Raw genomic sequence first — 13,054 nt, forward strand, 5'->3', positions numbered from 1 at the left:
ACTTCCATCTTGCTGTTTTTTGTCACACTAACACAAGCGCTTATTCGCTTATCGGATCTTAAGATTCTTCACGTTCAACTGTAACATAGCATTTACAAAGTGAGGAATTCGACAACCTATCAAGTGTTCTGGAAACTGTCAATAAATTAGAAATGAGATATGTCAGAATTGTATTCGATCGATGCTATGATATTCAATTTATGAGACTTCCTGAAAATTCTAAGTTGATATATATTTCGAAATTCAGCATATTTTCTATATTGTATATTTCAGTTCTTATTAATTCTCGTTTTAATCCCTATTCTCGTCAGGTAATTTAAGAATGGAAAATTAAAACTAATTTTAAAATTAAAACTGGAAATATATCATTCAATACGGCACAATGTCCAGCAAATAAATCTCCTACTATGAAAGGAAAATTGCAGAGTTTTCACAGTTTGCGATTTGCCATCTTCAGGCATAAATGTTTAAAATCATTAATCTCTAATTATCACATATAAATACAGGATGTTATCACATCATTTTAGAACGATAACTAATCGTACCAGTTTGCTTTAAAGATGCATCTTCCTGATGCCATTATATACTCTAGAATCTTGAAATTCCGCTTAGTTTTTTTCGCCGTTTTCTGGCAGTTATTATTAAAATTTCCCATGAAATTTTACCCTTGAATCCATCAGTAGTCCATTACTTAATTAAGATTTGCGCTTTCTAATCCCAGAAGATAAAAAAATGGCATGCCAGCCAACGTATTGTCACCAAAGAAAATGCGGAAATCCTCCCCTTAAGATTTCCATTGACGCTCTTGTTATAGTTGCACAGTTCAGCGCAATAACACATTATTACAACCACTGGTGAAATGACAAAAAAAAAAAAAAAAAAAAAAAAAAATCAATATAAAGTACTTTTTTATTTGCACAATTAAAATATATATCTATGTTGTTTTGTTATTTTTATTTCATACTGGGTAAGTTTAGCCTTGCACACTGCAGAAAAAAACTTATAATCGTAATTAGGGATGAGTAAAATAAACAGTATAACCTTGCATCCATCACCACTCCATGCTGATATTTCTTCGGAAAAGTAGTAACAGCCTGTTTTAAATAACCCAATGGAATAGCCTGATTGAAATTCATTAGTCATATCGTCTCTTGATAAGTTTCTTTCTGGGCTTAATATAGCTACCTCTCCAGAGGATTCATTAGATAAGTGGCCTACTGCAAAGTAGAATTCTTTCTCATATTTTCCATCATTATTGTCTACAGCAATCAGTATGTCATAAGAAACTAAAAAAAAAAAGGAAATTGTGTTATACTATGCAATTTAATAACATACTTTAACGTAAAAGATAAAAGTATCCGAAAAAAAACAAAGACTAAGAGTATAAAACTGTAATGAAAGAAACAATTACTAAACCATTTTGATTCGACACTTATGAAATTTTAAGCATTGAGCATGACTCTTGTACGCTCTTTCAATATTTATTATTGATTTAATGATTGTGAGTTCAGTTGTTAGTTATGACGAGTATTCATCGCTTGAAGCTGCATAATCGAGTCAATAGAGTGCTTTTGGCAAAAACAGGCACTAGCTGTGGAGCACCCATTTAGTCAAATAATGAATACAGTCTACAAAATTAAAAATTATGAAAACAGTTTTATCTTCGTTTGCTAAGTCAATTTCATTTTAATTCATTGATTATATTTATAACCTTATAAGGCAATATTCTAGAATATAAATTGGATAACATCTCTCGAGCATAATTTTACATATTTTACAGCATGCATTCCATTGATTAGAGAGTTATATTCTTTTCACAACCCTGAGCTGCCTGTAGACAATAAATATGCTTCACAATCTAATCATTAATTTAATGCATTTGTATATGTTTTTAAGTAAACATTCAATGAAACGTTTTATGTAAAATTTTTCATTAGAATTTGAAATACTCATGTGACTGAATATATTGATCCAACATCTGAGACAATTATAGAACTTTAATTTATCAAAACATCATTTTTTCACATATTTACCTTTAAAATCAGATTCTATTTTATTTCCCCTTATTAGTGAATCACAAATTATTTGTGATCTGCACTATCGTAAGATACTGCAGATCAGCATATAAGAAATTATTGCATTCCTACATGCATGATATCGTGGCGTAAGGCTTCTTCAGACGAGAGCTTTTCGGTCATAAGGTCATAAGCTCATTATGTATTTTAAGGCTTAAAAATTCGTTCACAACTATTTAACAGGCTTTAAGCACCTATTTAACAGGCTTTAAGCACCTATTTAACAGGGTAACCTATTTAACAGGCTTCACACCTATTTAACACGGTAAGGGAAAGTAAAGTTGCGCATGCATAAATGTGCAGCTGATATAGCGAAACCGTCAACTGAATGTCAGTTCATGCTTGCTTCTCTAGGATTGGTCGATTCTTATATTAAAGTTGAAAACCTAGAACATTTACTCAAAATCCTTAAATTAGTTTTTGTAACATTGCAAGGTCTGGTTGCCTAGCAGCGGAGCTCGATTTAAACTTTTTATGACCGAAAAGCCTTCGTCTAAACGAAGCTGATAGCACGGCCGCTATTAATCGGAAGATCCGTGAATTGAATCCCAGAGTGGGCTACCTGATTTCTTCTGTTTCCTGCTCCAAGGAAAATTTAATGTCTCTTCAAGTCATGTTTAAATACTAATGTTTGTGCAGATAATGCCAAATGTAGCGGCTGTAAGTAATGCAGCTGTCATAAGGAGCTGAATGTATTGGACATGTATTTACAGAAACGCATGTAAATTCTTAACATAAAAGATAAACATATAATGAAAAAATGTATTTGAACTTATTTGCAAACATAAAACCGTATATAGACACAATATACAGCAAAGTGTGATGAATTTAACTGAATGAGAATGCTCAGGTAGTAGCCAAATAGATGAGTCTAAAAATATAGAATACCATGTGTAGAGGAGATAGAGATAAAAAATTAGTAAAAACTAGAGAATTTAAATGCAACAAAAATATGGAAGATCATAGGTTGGAGCGTGGTAAATAATACGTTAGTATAAAGCAGACACGAGGCATCTATTGCAAGAAAATAGATAGTTCCCAAGACAGGAAAACAATGTACGAAACGGGAGCACTGCTGGATATGTTAAAATTAATATAATCCTTAAAACATTTATGGATTACCTAAGTCTGACATACCAACGTCTTTACAAACTTGACAATACTAAATAAAATTGACAGTACTACAGAGAAATATCACAGCATCTTACATGAGTGCAAGATACAATTATATATATTGTTAACATTTATTATTATTCACATGATACTAGAAAGAGAAGTATGTTTGCTATCACTTTTGCCCTTAGCTAGAAAACAAATAAAAGAGAACAACTTCACTTTATTCTTCTTACATTTTTCAAAATTTTAAATGCAAATGCTCTGTTTGTTACAAATTTTCAGTTTATTTTTTATGAATACGCAAACATAATTATAGTTGAACGTAATTACAATTATAAGTAGATTAGTTCCCTCTCTCTGGTCGATCATTTTCATATTTCGCTGAAGGTGTTTTTCAAAATAAGGCTTTGTAAAGTAAAAGTGCTTTTTCAAAGTAAGGCTTTCAAAAGTAATTTATAATATTATGAGATGACGTAAAAGTAATTTTTAAAGCGTCTGAAATGCTTGCTACATACTAAGGTTAATATTATAGCTAACGAATTTATTATTCTCTTTCAATAATCATTAAACTAAATACGTGTAATCTAAAATAAACAATAAACTATAGAATCTATAATTGTATATAAAATTTTCAGCCACATAGTTCATTGATCGCATTCCGCACAAATTTAGAGTTTACATAGTTTAATGAAGACAAGCAAAGTACAACCTGAGATTATGAAATTTATTGCTATATAATCTTTTTTGAAGTTATAAATTATTAATAATGCATATTAGAATATGATCAGTTTCTTAAATTAGCATTCCTTACTTATAATTATTGTATCGATAAAAATACGAAAAAAAAAATCAGACCACCTACGTTTATTTTCACCTAGATCTTTTATAAACATCCTACCATCATAGACTAAAAGAGATGGCTTGTAACCAATTCCGTAAAAGAAAACAAAATGTAAATTTTCTTTATCTGGTAAAAATTCGATTTTGACAGCACCATCACTTTTGTCTATGTTGAGTTTGTGGTACACCAAAAATCCATCCTTTTCACCGAAAGATGGTTGTACATGTCTCAATTTACTTGTCCTACTGAACACCTGCTCGTCTTCGGAAGGCTGGGATATGGTGAGACATATTTCGAAAGGTTCGATGGCGTTCTTTACTTTCAAGTTTTCATTTCCTTCTCTGTTTGTAAGTGAAAAATCCAGTGTACTGGAACCAGGACTCAAGTTTACATTTTCTGTTCCACTAATTTCCAGGATATTCGTCCATCTTGTTGACTGCAAGAAACGAATTTAAGTCAAAAATTATATTAATGACATTAAAAGACTGGAATAAATATATCATCTTTTATTACGCACAGATATGCAAATCTTTTTTATTGTAAACAAATATAAGAGGTTTTTATAAAATAAAGGATAGGTTTTTATTAGATACTGACTGCAAAAAGTGATTTTAATTTTCTGCTTGATTTATAGAAATCTTGGTATTTATAAGATCTTCTGCACAGAGAATATATAATTTTGTGCAGATATTTTAAAATCGATTTGCACCAACAATACTGTTTCAGATACACTATCGTTTTCGGTTCTTTAGAATCTGACTCTTTAGAAGCATTTTGATACGAGAAAACAGTGAGGTAAAAGAAAGAGTAATCCGATAAAAATGGTAATTGTGGCATGATAGTCATCTGTTTTGATGAAAGAAACCTAATCCTTCTGTTCAAATGATCTTTACTCAGAATAAATATCGTGTTTAATAGTTCAAATATGTTTTAATTTCGCTTACAGTACAATACGAAATATGCTATCCCACATGATATGACCCCATGCGTTTCTTTAAGCGACTTTTCCTGGAACTTTTCGAACATAGAGGATAATTACATGCAAACGAAACACGCTAATTTAAAATTTAAAATCAGGCTAAAAAATTAGTTTAGTGTAGATTCTGAAAAAAAAAACTCGATAAATAATCGATAAATAGTTTGAATAAAACTCTGGGTAAAAATATGTTTGCTCCTTATGAAAAGAAGCCTTCGTCTGACTGCAGTCCGGTTTTCTTTGAGGATAATACTCAAGCAAAATAGTCTGAAATTAATAAAGAAGCTTGAAAATGAAAATTTTCTGGATTTTATTAAAATGTAGATCAGAACCATTTTAAAAAACGGATTACACGCTTAAGTATTTTATGATTAATACTTAGATTAGTTTATTTACATTGTCCAAACCCAAAGAACCATTCTTCATTTCTATTGTAAATTCTTCAGTAAAAATGCTTAAAATAGTTTAATACATTTTAAGTACGTCTTAAGATCTTTATGAAAATTACAGTTTCCCCGGAGGCACATTACATACAGAAGTAAAAGCAGTAAGTAGCTAACATTAATAATATTATTTTACGCAAAGTATATGATTTATAGAAAATGTTACTTGAGCAAATTCCTTTGAAGAAGCCTGTCGTAGAAAGTAACTTCTCGAAGTAACTGGGCCCACCAGCGACCGAGCGGTAAAGTCGCTGAACACTGGTAGTTCGGTCCGAGGTTCGAATCCCGCGAACGGGATGGCTGCATGGGCGTTTTCGTGGTTTTCCTTCATGTGTAATATATATACGAGCCAGTTTCCCTTAGAAAGTCCTCCACGAAGGCATCCCTCCCCTTAGGCAGATAGCCCTAGTGTGCTTTGCCGTAATTAAATAAACCAAACCAAACCTCGAAGTAACTGAGTTAGAAGAAACTTACAATCTTCTTTTGAGTTACACTGTAGTTCACATATTTCATCGTACATTTCGGACATATTTTCGATTTTATTTTTATGACGCTTGTGCAGATTTTTAAAAGCGATATCCAAGTTCTAAAATTATTTTATTATACATTTCTAAATATTTGAATACCTTATATCTGGTGGACATTTCCCACTAGCCTTTTAGAGCCAGGTTTTGAAAAAATTTTTAAATATTCGGGCAATTTTCCTTTTTCTCAATAATCTCAGAGAACGAACTCCCCTAAATTAAAAGAAAAATGGATTTGTCGGCGTAGTGATTGTTTTCTTCATATTAACAAGGATAAACCTTGCAAACTACCTGCAAAGAGAATCCCGAACCTTGTTCTAATTATTGAAATATATGCCAACTTAATACAAGAACTGATGTATCACAGCGAAGCTGACGCAAACCAACATTTAATCTACGATTTTGCTCAAGCAGCTGCGCATTCACTTTCTCTAATTATTTATGGATGATTTGAAGCCCAAGGAGCAGCAAAGACAACAATAAGAATAGGCGATGTTTAAGTTACAGGGAAGTAAAAATGAAGATATTCTATTGGATACTGTGGCGATATTTAAGTTACATTGAAGTAAAAATAAAGGCATACTATTGGATACTGTAATATTAATATCACTGCGTATTCTTATTAAAGTGTAGATTTCTTTTGAAGAAATAATACTGTGATAGTTACCTGTAGTTTATCCTGCTTCCACGATTACCTTGTAGAAACATTAGCAACGCCTTCGCCGGGAATCGAACCACGGACCTCTAGAATACTGGCCCAGTGTGCAGAACCACTACACCACGAAGGCACACTAGGAAAGCGGGAGAAATACCTTATAACCTTTCGTTTGCTATGTTCTTATTATCCTTCGAAAATTTCGGAATGTTCTTATTATCGTTCGGAAATTAAATTATTCGCATAATTTTCCCCTTTCGGTTTTCGGAAGATAAATAAAATTACTAAAACAAGGGAGAAATACGGTAATTTCTCACCAGTATGTATTTAGAAGTTTATATCACTTACATATTATAACTTCATAACTTTAACACTTATTAATGGAGATATCATAATATTTCGAAGATTTCTCCGAAGGTTAAAAAAATGTGTAGATTTTTCTTAATTCGTTTCTTAAGAAAGATCCAAAAACGTTCGGTTCATAAATAGTGAGAGCAAACTTTTTCATTACCTTTTATGAATAGAAAGTATATATTGCTGTCACTTTTAAGGCTAGTATTGAAATCAGATTTTTCTTCAAAGGTAAAAATATTGAATCCGAAAATGTTTTCCATCATAATAATTTGAATCAGTAAGTATATTAGAAGAAGCTCGTAGTGTGAAATATTATCTTACTACTATTCCAATAGAAGGTGTAGCTTCGCATCCTTTATCTTGGCCTAAAAGGACACAGGCGTCAGGCAGTTTTACGGATGATCCTTCGCCTTCTATCGTTGCTCCAGAAAGCTCTTCAGCTCTTTTTCTAGGAATATAAAAATCCAGTATAAAAAAAAACTGCAAGGTTTCAAATTTTAAATTACGTCCAAAGGGACTTTTTTTAACATTTTATCTGTTACATTTATGTATTAAATATCGCGTTCTTCGCACTTAAACCATAAAATTCAGTTCAACAGCAATATCGCAAAATAGTTTTAAATGAGCATATCTTTAGAATTTCCGATACAGATTACTCTTTGGCAATCTTTAGCAATCTTGCTTTTAAGCAATAAGAAAGGAGGACTTTGGCGAACGCAGTTTCCTCCAGACCATGGGGAGACAGAGACTCATGCGCTGGAGATAAAAATGTTTTTTTCTGTACAACGTCGCTATGGCTCGCTTTGAAGTCCTCGAGTTTGTTAATCAAAAATTCGTTAATGTTTTACAAAATATGAAATCGATAATAAAACAAATTCCAAATTTCATATTTGGGCTTCCACATGCCCATGTTCGTAGGAGAATTACGTCATTCAAAATTCGATGACTCTATGTACCGTTGTTTTATCACAATGCGAGAAATTAACATACATTTATGCAGATTTTTCATTATTTAATTTCTTCAAATATATGCAGGATTTCAACATTTGGTGTCAATAATTTGAAAAGTGAAACGGATATTTATAGTGATTTAACGCAAAATCGCAAAACGAAAACAGTAGTCCTTCAGGGACAAAGCCCCTTTGGACTAATTAGTTAATCTGCCACATGGAACTAATGTTGTTTTTCTATTTGCAACAGGATACATTTCCGGACAATATGGCAAAGCCTACACATGGGAAAAACAGGTAAACTCTCCATGCAGCCAACCTATTCTCCCAGGTTCAAACCAAAGTAGAATATCCAACTTTCTTGACCGTCTGTACTTGGAAACAAATTATTAGCCTAGATTGCCACTAATAGATGATTCTTGAGTAATACTTACTTTGTATACCCCATTGCCCTTGATACCAATGTAGGGATAACCTAGGTGCACCATTTCAACTCAAAAGTTCTGGAGCAACCTAAAACTGTTCTCAATGCTCAAACTGTTCTCTCTCTCTAAACTCACAATGAAAGTTTCCTACCATTCAGCCAATAATGCAACTTCAGAATAACGCGACTTCGTAAATGTCTTTTAAAAAAGCTGTTTATTTTCCAAATAAATGTTATCAGCCTGTTACTTAATGACTGAATCAAAAGAATTGTTTATACAAAAATTGTAGTCCATACTCTTTTAAACATTGTATTAAAAAGTCCTTACTCGGCCTTTATTTCGTAAACATCCGCTATAAACATATACTTCCAGTTACAAAAATATTTTAAATCATACAAGATTCGTATTTTAAAATTTTAATAAAATTAAAAAATCTTTAAAGACGTAAAACCTCCGTGAAACAACGTAAAAACAAAAATATAATATAAATAGATCTACAATGATGGAAAATAAAATTCCATGACCGAGAAGAATTCTGCTGGATAAAAGAAATTTGGGAGGCTTGTTTATACACCTGAAAGATGACTTTTATTCAGATTTCGAGCTGGATGAATAAGTGTGCGGGACATGCCTATCGAGTTTGTTTTAAGTACGCGATATAAACTTCGTGTGCTATTTTATTTATCTTTAAGATTCGGCGTTGCGAAAGAGATTTGAGTTAGGTTTAAACGAGGTCGTGTAAATAGGATTACGAGAAGGTGGGTTTTCTTTTTACAATATTTCAGAAAAAACTTGGCAGGAATGTATGCTCTACACATGCGTTTTGGCAGCACTCATCACAGGAAGGTATTGTCTCAAGAAAGCCAGGTAACGCAGCACAAATGAAGTTGAACTAATGAAGTTAAAATACTTCAAAGAGAAGATAGCCATATTTCCTGCATCACTGTGACCTATTGCACTGCATTTGGAGCAGTCATTGAACTTTTTTTGGCATTAGAGTTGCATAGCAAACTGTAATAAATCGATTACTTCAGGGACAGCTCTGAACCAGCGCCTTCAGTAACCATACCACTAATTCCAAATCATCGCCCTCTTCGAGTTATTACGTATTGTCTACGTATTGTCAAGCTAGAGTTCACTGGAGGGCGAAGTGGTAATCTGTTAGGTTCCCCTCAGATGACGTTTCTGTGTTAGTGCCAGTGACGGTCGTATGTTGGTTAGAAAGAGGTCAGGTAAGCGCTTAAAACCAAGCTGTCTGCGGTGTAGATACATTGAACTTATACATGAATTATTTTCTGGGGTGCAATTTGGTATGGCAGCAGGAACATTCTCGTCTCCCACGCAACTTGACAGCAAATTCGAACGTCAGGGTGGTGAATGCAGCGGTTGTGCTGCCATTCTTGAGCAAAATTTCAGAAATCATTTATCAGCAGGATAACGCTCATCTCTATACTGCTGCTATCACCCAACGTGCTCTACAGAGTGTCAAAATGTGGCCCTGGCCTGCGAGATCACTCGATCTTCCTCCCACCGAGCACGTATGGGACCTAATTGGGCGACACATCCAGCGCCATCCACAACCAGTACGGACTGGTTGATTTGACTGACCAGATACAACGCATAGAAATCCATCCCACGAAATGGCATGCGGCATCTGTACGGAACTATGCATACGTATTTTGCATGCTTGCATTCAACATGTGGCGATTACAGCGGTTATTAATGTTCCCATTTTAAATAGCTCTTCTAGCGCATACTTAAACATGTGACCCTTAAATATTAATTAGATAACTGTGTTACCTAGACAAACGCTGTGTCTACATTCCTCTAAACTGATTTCTTTTTGGCGTTGAAATTTCATTTCCTATCACTCCATGTATTTAAATAAAACTCTACAGATATATTATATTACTAAAGTATGCATAATATAAAAATAATCATTAAATTTTACTCTGGATTCAAAGTAACTAAGAAATACAGTTAAAACAGCGTATTTTAAGTCAAATTTATTTACGATATTCATGATATAAAATACCCTACTAGTGGCCGAGTGGTTAAGACCCCTGAATACTGGTAGTTAGACCCGGGTTGAACCCAAGCAAATGGACTGCTTGTGTTTTGATTCTTGTGGTTTTTTCCATGTTAATACGAGGCAATTTTACTTAAAACGTCCTCCACAAAGAAACCTATTTCCTTAGGCAGGTAACTTTCGTGCGCTTTGCCATATTCAAATAACCAAACCACGATATAAAATAACACTTTTTTTCATTACCTTTAGAAGTACATTTAAAAAATTCAAATAAAAAATGATTTTTGAGCTGATTAATGCTGTAGTGAAAAACACACATGTATAATACAGAATAGTAAATATCTTATGAGTCGAAGTTTGGCAAAAGCGTTTATCACTGATGAAAACTATCATCTAGTGTAATAATTAGCTCGGAGATGTTTTCTGATGTGTTGGAAAGGAAGAAAATTTTTAATAATATACTGTACTTTTCCACAGTAAGCTGAAATCCGGAAGTTGTGTCAACCACAAGAGTCTGTTCACCAACCATCACGTCTTTTGCAATGCCTGTGGTCATGGTATTTGTGATTTTTTTCATGTGCTTTACTTGATCTTGGGCCTAAAACAAGTAAAATAATTATTCAAGAGGTTTTGAGTATTATCGTTTAGTCCGTTTTTTGACATTCAACGAAGCATGTTCAAGTTCAGTTGCATGCATTGTAGTTTTAATATCTTAATAACATTCTACCACTAATTAATATAGTTCAATTATAAACTCACTTTCGAGATATAGATTCTTCTATTAAGATTTTGTAATTGTATTCACTAAGAAAGTTTACAGAATATATGGAATTTTACGGATCCTCCTTTTTATTCGGCAAGGGAGGGTGAATCCGGTATTTACATATTGTCGCAACCACTTTAGCAGAAATCTCCAAATTTTCAATGCCTGTGGTCACCCATTTTCATTTTCGTTCATTTGTTGTATTCAAAAATAGTAATATATTGAGTCTTAAGTTTAATTTTAAAATATCCGCTTGTGGTATTTATTTTATTTGGAAGAAATTTGCGGTACAATTTCTATAAGAAAACTGTATTTTTTTTCACAAAATCACCGAAGAGAATAATTGCTTTAATTCTGTTCTTAAAGAAATTGTTACCAAATTTCTATCGGGGAGGATGCTTGTAAACAGTTTTATTGACTGATTTTCGAAATAAATTCTAATGTGCATAACTACAATAATATGTGTAATAAATATCTTTTTAATTACAAGCCATATTTTTTTCTTTTGTAAAAAATTGCCAGACGTTGCCAAAGGTGTTGCATTAATACATATATACCAGTTTCCGTATCTGCAACTTCACCTTGACCACGCAGTTTTATTCAACTGAAATTTTCCTGCTAGTTTAATGGTTTTTAGCCGCTTGTGAGTGAGATTTTTAAATTAATTTCTGGCCTCATTTCCTAGTAAATTTTTCATTCTTATATATTTGTAACTGCAACACAGTTATCTATAGAAACGTTTCAAAAATCATTTTATATTTTATATTTTTAATGCGGAATTTTGCTCACTTTTCTTGTTTAACGCTTAAACTAGTCACCACAGAATTTTGACCTTTACCTTATTGGGTAAACCTAAAAGTAGCTTCTACATAATTTTTTTTTTCAAAATTTCTACAATGATTTCTAGAGTTTTGATGATTTTCAAAAATCTGGTTTTTAATTCTAAATTTGCCAATAATAATAGATTTTTAAAACAAAGATTTAATCCTTTTACTAGCAGCTGCATGATTTTTGGTGAAGATATAGAATCGGTTACTAAAATCGAAAAGAAATTTAAATGAACCGAATGTAAATTTATGCCATTTGGTAGATAGAAAAATCTTTAAATACCTATTGTTTCAAACGTCATGCATATTTCGTTGCTACCCAGCTGCTCAGAAAGAATAATTTTTCTACAATCAGAGTCAAGGATTCTCTATGTTATATTCGAATATAAATTCAATGCACTAATTACATTAGAAATATGATTACACACTGTTTTTATTCTTACTAAGTAACACTACGATTTTTTTTCTGTTTTTTGCAAACACACTTTCCACCGATTTAGCCGACATTGTAACTTTCAGAAAATGAGAGTATTTTAAATAACTCTTTTCACATTAATCTAGAAGTTTTATTTTAATTTTCTACTTTAATGCAGTAAATGCACTTTTTCAATTTATTTCAATAAATTTTTTAGATGGACTGAGTTGAATTGATGATTGAAATGGTGTCATTCAGCTGGTTATAATTTATCTAAAATAAAAATAACTTTTTAACTTACTTCGTTTTCAGACATATTCTTTGCACCTTCGACCTTTTTATTATGAACTTTTTCTTCCACTTCCCACCGACTTCCGCTAACTATATAACAGCAGTGCAATAAGGAAATTTTCTCATTAATAAAATAAACACGTCGTACATACATACCATACATAAAATAAAGTGTAAATATATTTTACATGCTTGCAAAACTATTTTTTATTCCATTACATAACGTGTCATGCATCACTTGAAAAAGAAGTAATGAGGACCATTATTATTCTTGCTTTCAACTACGTATATTCAGCGGGCTATTATACCAGTTACGTTCAGTATGTAACTGTTTCTAAGCTTTGCTTACATCACTGCGAGCAAAATACCC

At 32.4% G+C, this 13,054-nt stretch overlaps 1 protein-coding gene across 1 annotated transcript in view; it reads right to left on the bottom strand.

Moving 5' to 3' along the window:
• Window positions 1–12,838, bottom strand: part of LOC118184587 (polycystin-1-like protein 2) — a 53,542-nt gene extending 40,704 nt beyond the window's left edge. The window contains exons 1-5 of the mRNA XM_035354291.2: window positions 12,695–12,838; window positions 10,856–10,986; window positions 7,306–7,432; window positions 4,054–4,468; window positions 1,042–1,286 (exon numbers count right to left, since the gene is read on the bottom strand). Coding sequence (XP_035210182.2) covers window positions 1,042–1,286; window positions 4,054–4,468; window positions 7,306–7,432; window positions 10,856–10,986; window positions 12,695–12,838 — 1,062 coding nt within the window. The remainder of the gene's footprint in view (window positions 1–1,041; window positions 1,287–4,053; window positions 4,469–7,305; window positions 7,433–10,855; window positions 10,987–12,694) is intronic.
• Window positions 12,839–13,054: the final 216 nt, after the last annotated feature.

The sequence above is a fragment of the Stegodyphus dumicola genome, chromosome 10 (assembly GCF_044657685.1).
Source record: "Stegodyphus dumicola isolate Sdum_Otavi_A_Nest chromosome 10, ASM4465768v1".
Classification (NCBI taxonomy): Eukaryota; Metazoa; Arthropoda; class Arachnida; order Araneae; family Eresidae; genus Stegodyphus; species Stegodyphus dumicola.